We start from the raw sequence: 12,021 nt of genomic DNA on the forward strand, positions 1-12,021 counted from the left end.
ACTGCTATAAACTCCAAAGCAGACACAGAGATAAATTCCCATTTTTCTGTCGTCACTTTGTGGTGTTCTTAATGCACAGGAGCCTTTGCAGAACAGTGTGCGTGCAGGTCAGAGATGATGATGATGCAAAAGTGTGAAATGTAATCATAGGAGGTGAGAAAATACACTGAGGTACAGAAATGACTTCTATTAGTCTTTAACCCTCTCTTTGCTGTTTCTGTGCTTCAACACACAGAATCCAGCCTCAGGGAAACACAAGTTAGTGTACTCCTGTTGGCTTTCTCAAGCCTCGATGAATGTGAGGCTTGTGTCAGGGAAGGGCGTGTGGTGTAAAATCTGTGCCAAATCAAATATGTGGATCCAACTGCTGTGGCATCACCCTGGGAAATAAGAGAGTAGCTGCAAATACTGCAAAAAATAAAAAGATGAAAAATTAAGAATATGATTGTTGCAACACCACCCACACACTGGTCAGCATCCACAGTATAGAGCAGCTCAGAATGACAGCATGAATACTGGATACAAACACACAAGTAACCTGTAAAACCATCAGTGTAGACACACGTTATTTTACATTTATAGTTTAAATGTAAAGTGACATTACATCACAGTAAGACTGTGTCTAAATTATTCACAACAAAGCAAACATTGTACAGATGACCTTCAAAGCCTCTTCTGTAATGAGTGTGATAGATTTAAGAACTCTTTCTTGAGCAAAACCAAACATGGCAAAAGTGCCAAAAGTAAAGTAAAAACTTCTTGTAGTAACGCTTGACAGGTCTGATATTTACAATTTTAAGTATATCAAGTAGCGAGTCAGCAGGATCACTGATTTGATTATTAAACTTAACACATTGTTAAGGTAAATAGTTTTACTTAAAAAAACAAAATTGTTATTATAATATCAAGTACTGCTTATTAAAAATAAACACTTAAAAAGAGACAATATAACATGAAGTATTACTTAATTTAAAAGGTTTTCCCTTATTTTAAGGTAAACAGCATAAATTAGGACATTTTACAATAAACCTAATCGATTTATCCTCACAGTTTCTATTTTATTTTATTTTTGTGTTTATTTAGTTTTCCAGTGTTTGAAAGAGACACGACTGTGCGTCTGTAACAGTGACAAACATCTCTGCCTCTGAACACAAACACACAAGAATCAAAGTCTAATCATCATACGACAGGAAACAATGACAATAATAATTTGGTGATTTTAACTTAAATACTTGTATTCAACGAGTCCGCGTGACAACCACCACAAACCTGATCTTCTTGACTTTGTAATTTGTAAATGAAACAAGTACACACAAATATACTCCTCAGTATGCAGGAAAACTGTTAAAAAATTCCCATTAGCGACGTAGTTAAATTAAGTAAGAGTCATTTCTGTGCTGGAGTCATTATGATTTTCCATTTTCTAATTAGATTTTATTTTAATTTATTTTGACTTTTTTCAGTTTACTGTGGTTTCAGTGAGTTTTCACAGTGGGTTTGCTCATTTCAGTTTAGATTTTAATGGTCCCAGTGCTAATGTTGGTCATTTTTAAAGAACAAAATTAATATTACATGGAGGAAAGATTTTAGGAAGTACAAGAAAACCTTTCTGAAAGCAGTTGATTCCCAAAGCTCCAAAGCTCCTCCTCTGGCAGGTTGTGATTATAAATTTTAGCAGGCAAACAAGAATATTTCCTGCATATTTTTAGTTTATATTAGTTTGTTTTACAAGTTTCCAATTTTGTAAAATTATTTCAGTTTGTTTTCATCTTTTTTCTAAACGTCTAGTTTTTATTTTTGAATCACCCGTAATGTTTTTGGTTTAGATTTCATTAGTGATAAAGGTTTTTCATACAGTACTTACCATTATTGTCCATTTTTCATTTAAAATCCTAAGAAGCACTCAGCTGCTCAACAATGACGTCTCGCTTCTTGCTTTAAAACGAATGACTCAGGATTGTTGATGATTAGGCAGGATAAAACTTTATTGATCAATAAAACATTTCTCTTTGACAAAGAGATATTTCATTGTTTCGTTTACATAAATAAATAGTGATTACATCATCTGCAATACCACCAATGTCGATATTGTACAAACAATTATGTCACATAGTCTTGATTTATTGTAAATTTGGTTGTCTGTGTGTGTGTGTGTGTGTGTGTGTGTGTGTGTGTGTGTGTGTGTGTGTGTTTAATGCATTTGTAACCACTGAAAGTGTAAGGATTTTTTACAAGCCCATGCAAAGCCTATAGCAACAGAGGAGTGGTTAGTATTGCTATTATAATCTCATGAAACTCTGCAGAATTGATAGTTTGATGCCTTTTCTTGGGTCAATGGGAAGTTCATTCATCATTACAAGCACACCAAAGATACACACATTTCAACAGAGCTGACAAATGGTCTGAATGATTTGGCACAGTTCATTAAGCTACAGAAGTGGTCATATTTCTGACATGTTTCAATGAAATAATGAAATGGTTTTCGTGTATCATGCCATTCTTCAATTAATGAGAGGTTTGTGCAACATATCATAACAAGATATTCATGTTTCAGGGTTCCTGTTATTAAGAGAGATGGAGAAAAATGAAAACAAAACATTTTAGATGACTTAAACGCAACTGCAGTGATCATCAGTTACATTTGACATTTTTGGCATTCAGTTGTTGCACAATCCCCACGACTGGCAGCAGCGAGTGCAACACTTTCAGAGACTATCCGTTGCTAAGGAGGAATCGAGTAACCAGGGCCTCAGTCGCAGCACCCGGACTAAACATTAGGGGGGTTTGAATGCACACAACAGATGTGGCATGAAAATAAAAGCAAGTGCAAAGAAGAGAGGTAGAAAGGATTTTGCTGCCAACTTCAAAACAGTGTCCACTTTATCCAACATAGCAGTTTACTTTAAATGAGCAACAGAGCTACTGTAAAGCATGATGAGTTTGTTCTGTGCCTTACACTGTGGCTTTAGCATGTAAACACTGAGCTTTGCTAGTAAAAGCCATTGTAAAGATTGTCTTCTATGCATTAAAGAGGGAGAGGGGCATTACAAATCAGTGTGCTGTTGGTGAGTAGAAATGGTGCGAGCTGAATCACACCTTCACTTTATATCTTAATCATATTCTTCACACAATGAAACTAAAGATAATACCAATAATTCTGCACCACGTCCAGCCGACTCAGAGTTGATAATTACAGTGCAGAGTGGATGTAGGCCTCTCCACAGCCAGTGCCCAAGGCTTTCAGCTGGGGATAAATTTACACGACTGAATATTAATTAAGACTGCTGTTGTGACAATTCCAGCCACAAGAGGGCGCACATACATCATGGCTCCACCAGCTGAATACTGAATATGAGTCTATATGTTGCTTTTAAATGCCCAGTTTTTACATGCTTGGTTATCTAATATCTGAGCTTGTAATACCTACAGTATTATAGTAAAATATTAGCGATTTGTGCTAGCAGGTAATATGTGGACGTGATCACCTGTAACTTTTTCAGCATGTTAAAGAAATTGTTTTTATAAGTGAAGTTTGCCTTGGACAGCATTGCTGGAATCCACCTACATCCAGTCAGATATTTTCACCTACAGTGCAAAAAACTTACAGTAAGACTCATCATTTTATGTCAACAATAATCTACAGTAATATGTAAAACGACATTTACAGTATATGCACACTACGGAGTAAACATTTGTAATTATACGCAACATTGATCAGTCTGTACTTTAACTATATATTGTCTACTCTCACGTCAGCCGTACAGCACTGTGACGATGTGTGACCTTTTGATACTGATGCACCCAAACAATGCGGCGAACATATTTACAGACCGTGTGCTTCGTATTTACATTCCATTCATTGCACGGAGTAATGACTGATAACGGAATGGAAACATGCAGGACAAAGAGGAAGCACAGACGAACACTGTCTCTGCCAATGACATTTTACAGGCTGTGTGATCTCTGACACTGTGCTTAGAGCTACCGCTGCTTTAATGGTTCAAACATCGTGCTTACAGACAAAATGAGGAGAATAAGCGGCATTAATGAACCTAATAAATCCCAGACCAAATTAACAACATAAACAAATGGGTTTGGTGCCCATGTCGTCACGATTCATGAGTTTTAATTGTTAGTCTGAACACAAACATGTCTGCTTTTCCTAAAAATGACTTCACTATAAGCTTTAAGCAAAAGGTTAATTAAATAAAGCACAGCCTAAGGTTAGTCAGACCACAGCTGAGTGACAAATTCCACATCGAGCAGTCTGTGTAGCATTGTTTTAGGCTGCAAGCTGCTTTGGAACCCACCATCACTGCTCCTACTCTTTGCCATACTTTCTAAATTAATGCTATCTTTGTTGTTCTGTGGCTCTGGTACAAATTGCTGCACACAGAAATAAAAAATTTTTCACTTCTAAAGTGATCCTTTCTGAAATATTGAGCAGAGTGTGCAGTGTAATATAAATGGGAGAAATACATTGAGATTTGTGCTCTTATGTTTTATTTTATGACAAGTGCTTGTACTTGGTGTCTCCAGTCCTCTCTGTTTCTCGTTAGCTTTAGGTGTAGCGTTCGTAGGTGCTTTTGTGTTCAGAGGTAGCAGCATTTGCTGACTCAGCATGCTCTGCCTGAGTCTCTCTCCCTGCTTCCTGCTTCCTCTCTCGCTGTCTTCCCGATACAAACTAGGAGGTAGAAAGGCTGCACTGACATGAGGAGGGTGATGACAAGTTTTCATTTCATCTCTGTCCTATGTGCTTTACGATAACCAGAAAACTACAAAATAAATAACGAAATAAGTTAGCCGGCAGCCTCCGTTTATTACAGGGTCACAAATAAAACACGTTCCTGAAGCGAGTTTTGGGATAACATGCATTATTTTCACTTAAGCAAAACCTACAATCTTTCCTATTGGTTTGAAAAAAAATTCAGCTATGGCTTCAATGATGTCCTCTTAGCAGCAAGTGATGTATGTCCAACTTGAACAAATCCAAAGCAGTTCTTGAATATTTCTTCTGTTTTGTGTCATCGTTTCTTCTTTTTATTGGTGCTTTATTGTACAAAACGCAAAGACGAGGAGAAATAATCAGAAATACTTCCTTTATAGGAGGATACTCTTCCATCACGTCCTTCTCAGAATCTCTCAGGTCTGTGTGTGTGTGTGTGTGTGTGTGTGTGTGTATGTGTATGTGTGTGTGTCTGACACATGTATTAATCTTTAAATGTATGTACAGTATGTACAGATTGTGTGTGTGTGTGTGTGTATACATGTCTATGGGAGTGTGTACGGTCCCTGTCAGTGTGTAATGAAATGTGGATGAACAGGTGTATGAAATACAGAGAGAGGCGGGGCAGGAGGCACCCAGGTGTGCAGGTGCGTGAGTATGTTAGAACCTGCTCGTCTGGTCGGCACACAGGTCTCTCATTCAAAGCGCTCGTAGTTCCTTGTCTGTCTCACACGGGGAACCATGTCCTTCAGGAGCCTGTGGGCAAAGAAACAAATTCTAATTGTAAGATACGTCAGCAAAAATGGCCGTTCATGCAGGCGCAGGTACAGAGCTGCTGAGCTGTATCGGTGCCATTAGCATCGTGTAAATAATGCCTTAATAACTATAAAAGATTAAAGATTTCAGATTAGACACTGCTGCTGCTTCATGTCTTACTTGACCCCATATGCCAAAATAATAAGTCCCATTAGAACTCCAATGGTGGCATCCAGAAACCAGACGTCAGTATGATGCTTGAAAACTTCGGCGCTGATTAGAATGGCAAATCCCATGATTGCTCCAACCAGAGAATTAAACCCTGAAAAACAAACAAATTTAGGTGAGGACAAATAAAAAACAACATTTCTGTTAACAATGACAGTCTTTTCCTGACCTTAATGTAGTTGTTTTAGTTGGACAGATACGGTGAAATGAAGGACCAACATGTTATGTGTGGTGGTGGTAGCTCACTCCGGGCCACAAGGGCTGGTGTCCTGCAGGTTTTAGATGTGTCTTTGATCCAATGCAGCTGATTTAAATGGCTAAATGGCCTTAACATGTCTTGGAGTTCTCCAGAAGCCTGGTAATGAACTAATCGTTTGATTCAGGTGTGCTGACCCAGGGTGAGATCTAAAACCTGCAGGACACCGGCCCTCGAAGCCTGGAGTTCCCCACCCCTGATTTAGAGGACCTGGTGAGAAGCAGCATTCCCTCAGAGAAAGGATTAACAGGTGGGATAAAATATGAACATGTATCATCTCCATTTCACTTTGAAACACAAACTAAATGTAAACTTGTATGTATGATCTTTAAGTTGTATCAATATCCATTTTAAAGGATAAATCTGAAGCTACAGCTGAGCTTATGTATATTCTTCTGGTAGGTGTCGGATCAACATTTTGCAGCTGTTTTGAAGTCCTACATAAATGGCTCCACACTACATATACTGTGTTTGAATGACCCTTTATAGTGGCTGATGTTGTTCTTTATAATTACATGTGTGAAAGCTAGCACGGTGGGTTATTGTCTTGCCTGCAGTAAGTGTAGAGTCTTGTGGGAAATAAGAGGCTCAGAGAACAGCAACCTCAGGTTTATTGGATTGATGCCCTGTGTGTTTTGAGACCTGGGGATAGCAGTGTGTGTTTGCCAGAGACACTGTGTGTGTGTGTGTGTGTGTGTGTGTGTGTGTGTGTGTGTGTGTGTGTGTGTGTGTGTGTGTGTGTGTGTGTGTTTGTGTGTGTATGCTGTGCTTTTGTTCAGCTGAGCACGTGCCTACGAGCAGCGGGTCATCACAAACGACATTTTTTTCAGTTCATTTGTGTTAGAAAGTCACACAATAAACACAAGCAGGCATGTTCTGGTTTGCAATGTTTGTTTCAGCTGCGTGTGTTTTATTTCCTTTGGTTTAATGTGTTGGCACAAATATTCTGCTTCCAAAGGCTTTGATGGTGCAGATGTTTTAAAATGCCACAGTCGTTTTGTGGGTTTGAATTATTATGAATTGATTTAAGAATAATAACTCTGTTCTGACTTTTCATTTTAGTGACGATTTTTAGTTTTTCCTCATTTTGAGTGAGTTCATAGTGAGTTCTCTGTTTTTGTTGTCTCCATCTCATTGATGTACCTGGTTATGTCCATGCTTAGGTTAATCTCCAGTGTCAGTTCTCTTTTTTGAGGGGTATAGAAAGAGCGATTAAGGGGTTAGCGAGCTTTGTCAGACTTTTCTGCGTCACAAAAGTGAGTAAATCACGTGGTAACTTCTGAACACATAACCTGATTCAGGTCATGGGTTTTGGGTTAAAATCTGCAGGAAGTGCCAAGTTTTCACAAATTTTTTATGTACTGTTTGAGTGCCCTTTCATGTGTGTGCACCTGTGTCTCATTCAGCCCTGTCCTCCTGTAATCTGTTATTATTCTGTGCAGCTTATCCTCAGACTGTCTGTGAATTGCTGTTTTTGATACACTTTGTTAGTTTTGGACTTTTTTGTTTCAGGTGTGTCTTTAAGTAATTAGATTCTGAATCCTGCGTCCTACATTTGGGTGCTGGTTCCTGCACTTCACCACCACAACATGACAGAAGCTCAAAGAGCAGATAAAATATGGTGCATACACTTAATCCAAGAATATTAGCTTCCTCTGGCTCACCTAAAACCCTGGAAACTTCTGACAAGTTAATGCATCAGTGATACTAATCCACTCATAATTAATGTCATTCTGAAAGTGGCCACGATGCTTCATGAAAACTGTTGTGTATTTTGTAAAACTCTCGTATTTTTCATTCTTGTGTTATCTGTGATATCATTAGAACTTTGATACGTTTGCTGTTGTTAGAAGAATTTCACTTGGTAGTTAAAAATTTAATCATACCAGATGGAAAATGTTGGGTTTGAACAACTTAATTACGATTTTATTAATTCATATGAATATACCAAATAAATGCACATGTTTTAACTCCACTCTAAGTCTCCCTCTTTAGGGACAGTGTCTTCCCTCTTGATAATTCAAACAACTGAAAGTTGCTTATGCTTTAAGTCACCTATCTAGTTATCTAGTCCCTCGTGCTCTTCTGTTGTGTTCTTCATTTATTTATAGTCATCAGTGTCCGTGCATGTGCGTGTGTGTGTGTGTGTGTGTGTGTGTGTGTGTGTGTGTGTGTGTGTGTGTGTGTGTGTGTGTGTGTGTGTGTGTGTGTGTCCTACCATCAGTGATAAGTGCCCGACTAGTCAGCACTCTTCCCAGCATGAACTTGGCCACAGCCAGCACAGCACATGTGAGCCCACTCACTATGGACACACTAAAGAGGAAGTCGTCCTGGGGTGAGACACGGGAGACAAAATATAAGAGAATATGGCAATATTTGTAAAAGTATGCAGAGTGAAATTAAAGGTTTCATCCTAAAAAACAAACAAAAGTTCAGCAAAAACACAGAGGGAGCTACTGTATAGCTGCAGAGCAGGAACCAACAGATTGTGTGACCCATAAAGCTTCTGTCAGCTCAAGCATTATTAATATATACAGGCTCGCCTTGGTGCATCAGCCCAAGGTCATACAGATGAAGTGATGTGAGCTTTGGGTGTTTTCAGGTTGTGTCTCAAACAGACTCAGCAAAAGAAAAAAAGGAAAACGCTTGACTCGAGAGCATCCACCTTTCAGATTTAATTGACCCGCAGCAGGGACTGAGAGCCGGAGATGAGAGGAAGAGAAGAGCCTAAAGGACACGTCTGAGGGGGAAACAGCCACATTGTTTTTGTTTTGACTTTGCTGTTCTCCACCAGATTTAAAGTCACAGCTATATCAAACATATCGGGATATTATAAAGCGGCATAAACTACCTGCTAATAAAACCCCAACTGTATTAGAAAAACATGCACACAAATCAGAGTAACTGCACTTCAACATTTAGGAAAACTAAAATTTTGGAAACGGCTGATTCCATCCTCCTATTTTCAGATGTTAATCTCACCTGCTGGAATCTTTTGAGTAGATTTACAAAGTTAAATTAAAGGCATTAGGCCTAAAATGCTGTTGTGGGCGAGTGAAAAACAGACGTGGATCTAACAAATGTTTTTTTATTGCAATTAATAATAAACTATAATTAACAATCAATAGTTGGCTCTATGTAATGTAAGGAAGCAGTGATCAATGTCTTTGCTAGTTAGGTCTCTAAAACGAATTTGTTTTTTGTGTTGTATATATTTAGCTGCATTTGCTGACTGATACTTTCAGTCTTAGTGACTGATTGGTATCAGTTTGTTTTATTACAATACTAAACAGATGCTAGTAGATGATCAGTTTGACCCCATGTAATCCCAGCAGACCCTCATCCAGTTTCAGAATTGTTGGGAAAAGCCACTCACTTGTTCCCTTAGAAGATGCTTATTAGTTAGTGTGCAGAGAATCATTTTTACAAGGGCAGCATCGTACAACAGCAACCTTTGCAAAGAACAAGAAGTATTGCATTGTAAGCAGATCTGTCCTCATTTTATCCACTGTACAGTTTTTGTAAAGTACACCCTCTTTATGTATTGCTTTATATATAATTTATGTATCAGGATATGATAAAAAAAAATTAGCAGCTATTAAAATGAGGAAAATAAAAGCTCAGATGAACAGCAAAACAAGCAAAACACATTACACAGTGATTAAGCGAAATAGAGGAACAGTGTTTGAAAACTAAATACACTGTTTGCATAGAAACCAAGAGAAGTAGCAGAAGTTTGTATGAGTTTGTAGGTGTGGACCATTCAGCTGTGTGTTAACACAGTGCCAAGGAGGGGAGACATCAGTAATACAGACACTGAAGACAGTCTTCTGAGGTGAGGATTAACCCAAGAGTCAGATTGTGCAATGCTCAGAGAAACTGCAAAAAACCCCAAGAGCTACATCTCAAACTCCACCGGCTACTGTAGCATGTTCAGGGTTAAAGTTTATGAATTAGAAAAAGACTGAACAAGTATGGCTTCAAAGGGTTACCAGGAGAAACCCTCTCCTCTGTGAAAAAACAAGGCAGCACAGCTTAAGTTTGCAAAGCTGCAAAGGACTTGAGCGCCTTTGTGTGGAGCCACTGAGGTGACCAAGTGTTCCAGAGTCAAATCTGTCTGACATGCTGGTGCAGATGGGGTCATGCAACAGGACAGTGATTCTAAGCACAGCAGCAAATCTACAACAAAATGTCAGAAAAAAAGATTTAAGAATTAAGATGTTGCAATAGCCCAGAGTCCAGATCTCCATCTGATTAAGATACTGTGGCAGGACCTTAAAGAAGAAGAATGACAAACGTCAGTGAACTGAGGTAGTAAAGAAGAGTGGGCTAGCATTCCTCTACGACCGTGTGAGAGACTGACAAAGTTGTAGAAACAATAATTTCTTCCAGTTATTGCTGGTAAAGGTGGTTCTACAAGCTCATGGGGTGTACTTCGTTTTTCACACTGCTTTTTATATTTTGGCTCAGTGTTTGAATAAATAACTAACGACCAATATGTCCCATGTTCGTTTTTCTTAAATCTGAGGTTAATCTCAGGTTGCATTTACATAACTTTACATACTTTATGTCCTGATATGTTACATTTTTAGCCATCTGTGCCTTTCTTACTCCTACGTATTTGACATAGATGGAGTCACTTTTGTCCTTTTTCAGAAATCTGACCACACTGAAGTATTTTTGCATTTCATGAGATAAAAACAATCATACAGTTATATATCTATAAAATATATTTAATATACATTAATGTCAGCACAGTCTTGGTCTGAGACCTTTTTGTGGTGCATCTGTAGTGTTTGCTTTCATAAGGCAACAAGAGGTTTCCTTTCCATTGCAAGTATCTCCCAATAAATCCATAATTAAAAAGTAAATTTCACTTATATCTCTGTGTAAAGTGGATAAAAAGCAGCCTGTCTGTGACTGCATGGTGTGTACTGTATGTATGTGTTGCATGGCTATGTGCTGCTCTCTCTCCCAAGCACAGAGCTGGTGGGGGCCAATCTCATCTCTCTGTGTTTAATCAGGCACTAGACACCGACAGCCTGCCATGAGAGCGAAACCAAGGACGTGACATGAATCCAGATTCCCTTTCTGCAACCTGCATTTACACAATATGAATTTACAGACCAGTACTTGTTCTTACTTACTACTGTTTTTGGGGGGGGGGGGTGTTATACTGAATGTGTTAGTAAGGAGAAAACTGGATAAATAAGAAGAAGATGAGATCCTTCCATCCTTCAAACTCCTGTATTTAACCAAGGAAAGAAGCCAATGACAGTGTTTACATAAAAATACAGAGCCAGATGGCTGACATCACTCTTAAACAAACTGATAATTAACCAGATGTGAGTTATTCACTGAGAACCATTCATTGCTTTTTATCCTCTTACAATGTCAAATACACCAAGAGGCCAAATATTAATAGAGTACATGCATGTTTATCATAAATATAGAGCCTGAAATGGAACAAAGATTGATGCTGAAAACACGAGACACGTCAAAGAAATGTCCCAGAGACAGGCAGCGGTAATCGGCTCGTGCTGCTGTCAGGAAGGTCCTCTGAGACCAAACAGACAGAGTTTCTATTAACATAATGGCACTGAAGCATCACACACAGGCTGCAGAATAGATGCAGCCGTCTCTTGGCTGTACCCACTTCAATCTGTGCTAAAAGGGGCTTCAGTGACTCAATTTTTGTTTTACTTTTTATTTATGTTTTTGTTTTTTCACTTTATCCCAGTTCAAACAATTGATTCTCATGTTGTTTAATTCATTGTTCAGACTCTATTGATATGCACAGCAGTTACAGTTTTGCTCTATGTGTCAGTTTTCTAATTGGTCCACTGCTGCTGGCTTTTAATGTCCTGCTAATTTATGCCACTAATGAAGCAGTTGGTGCAAAGAGAAGATTCTCTGCCTGGAATTGAACAAATTAAGACCAAAATGTGTCTGGGTCTAAATGATCTTAACGAGATGAAACTCTGAGGTGAATACACGTAATAACTATTAAGAGATCACATGAAAAAGCACAGAGTAAATGCCAAGAGCAGTGACT

The 12,021-nt window shown here is 38.5% G+C and overlaps 1 protein-coding gene across 1 annotated transcript in view; it reads right to left on the bottom strand.

The window, feature by feature from the left end:
* Positions 1–1,976: 1,976 nt before the first annotated feature.
* LOC308409453 (transmembrane protein 163a-like) overlaps positions 1,977–12,021 on the bottom strand; it is a 68,445-nt gene continuing 58,400 nt past the window's right edge. The window contains exons 6-8 of the mRNA XM_080902231.1: positions 8,185–8,296; positions 5,663–5,804; positions 1,977–5,482 (exon numbers count right to left, since the gene is read on the bottom strand). Of these exons, the coding sequence (XP_080758357.1) occupies positions 5,422–5,482; positions 5,663–5,804; positions 8,185–8,296 (315 nt within the window). The 3' untranslated portion in view covers positions 1,977–5,421. The remainder of the gene's footprint in view (positions 5,483–5,662; positions 5,805–8,184; positions 8,297–12,021) is intronic.

This window comes from Rhamphochromis sp. 'chilingali', assembly GCF_963969265.1.
Source record: "Rhamphochromis sp. 'chilingali' genome assembly, chromosome: 14".
Taxonomy (NCBI): Eukaryota; Metazoa; Chordata; class Actinopteri; order Cichliformes; family Cichlidae; genus Rhamphochromis; species Rhamphochromis sp. 'chilingali'.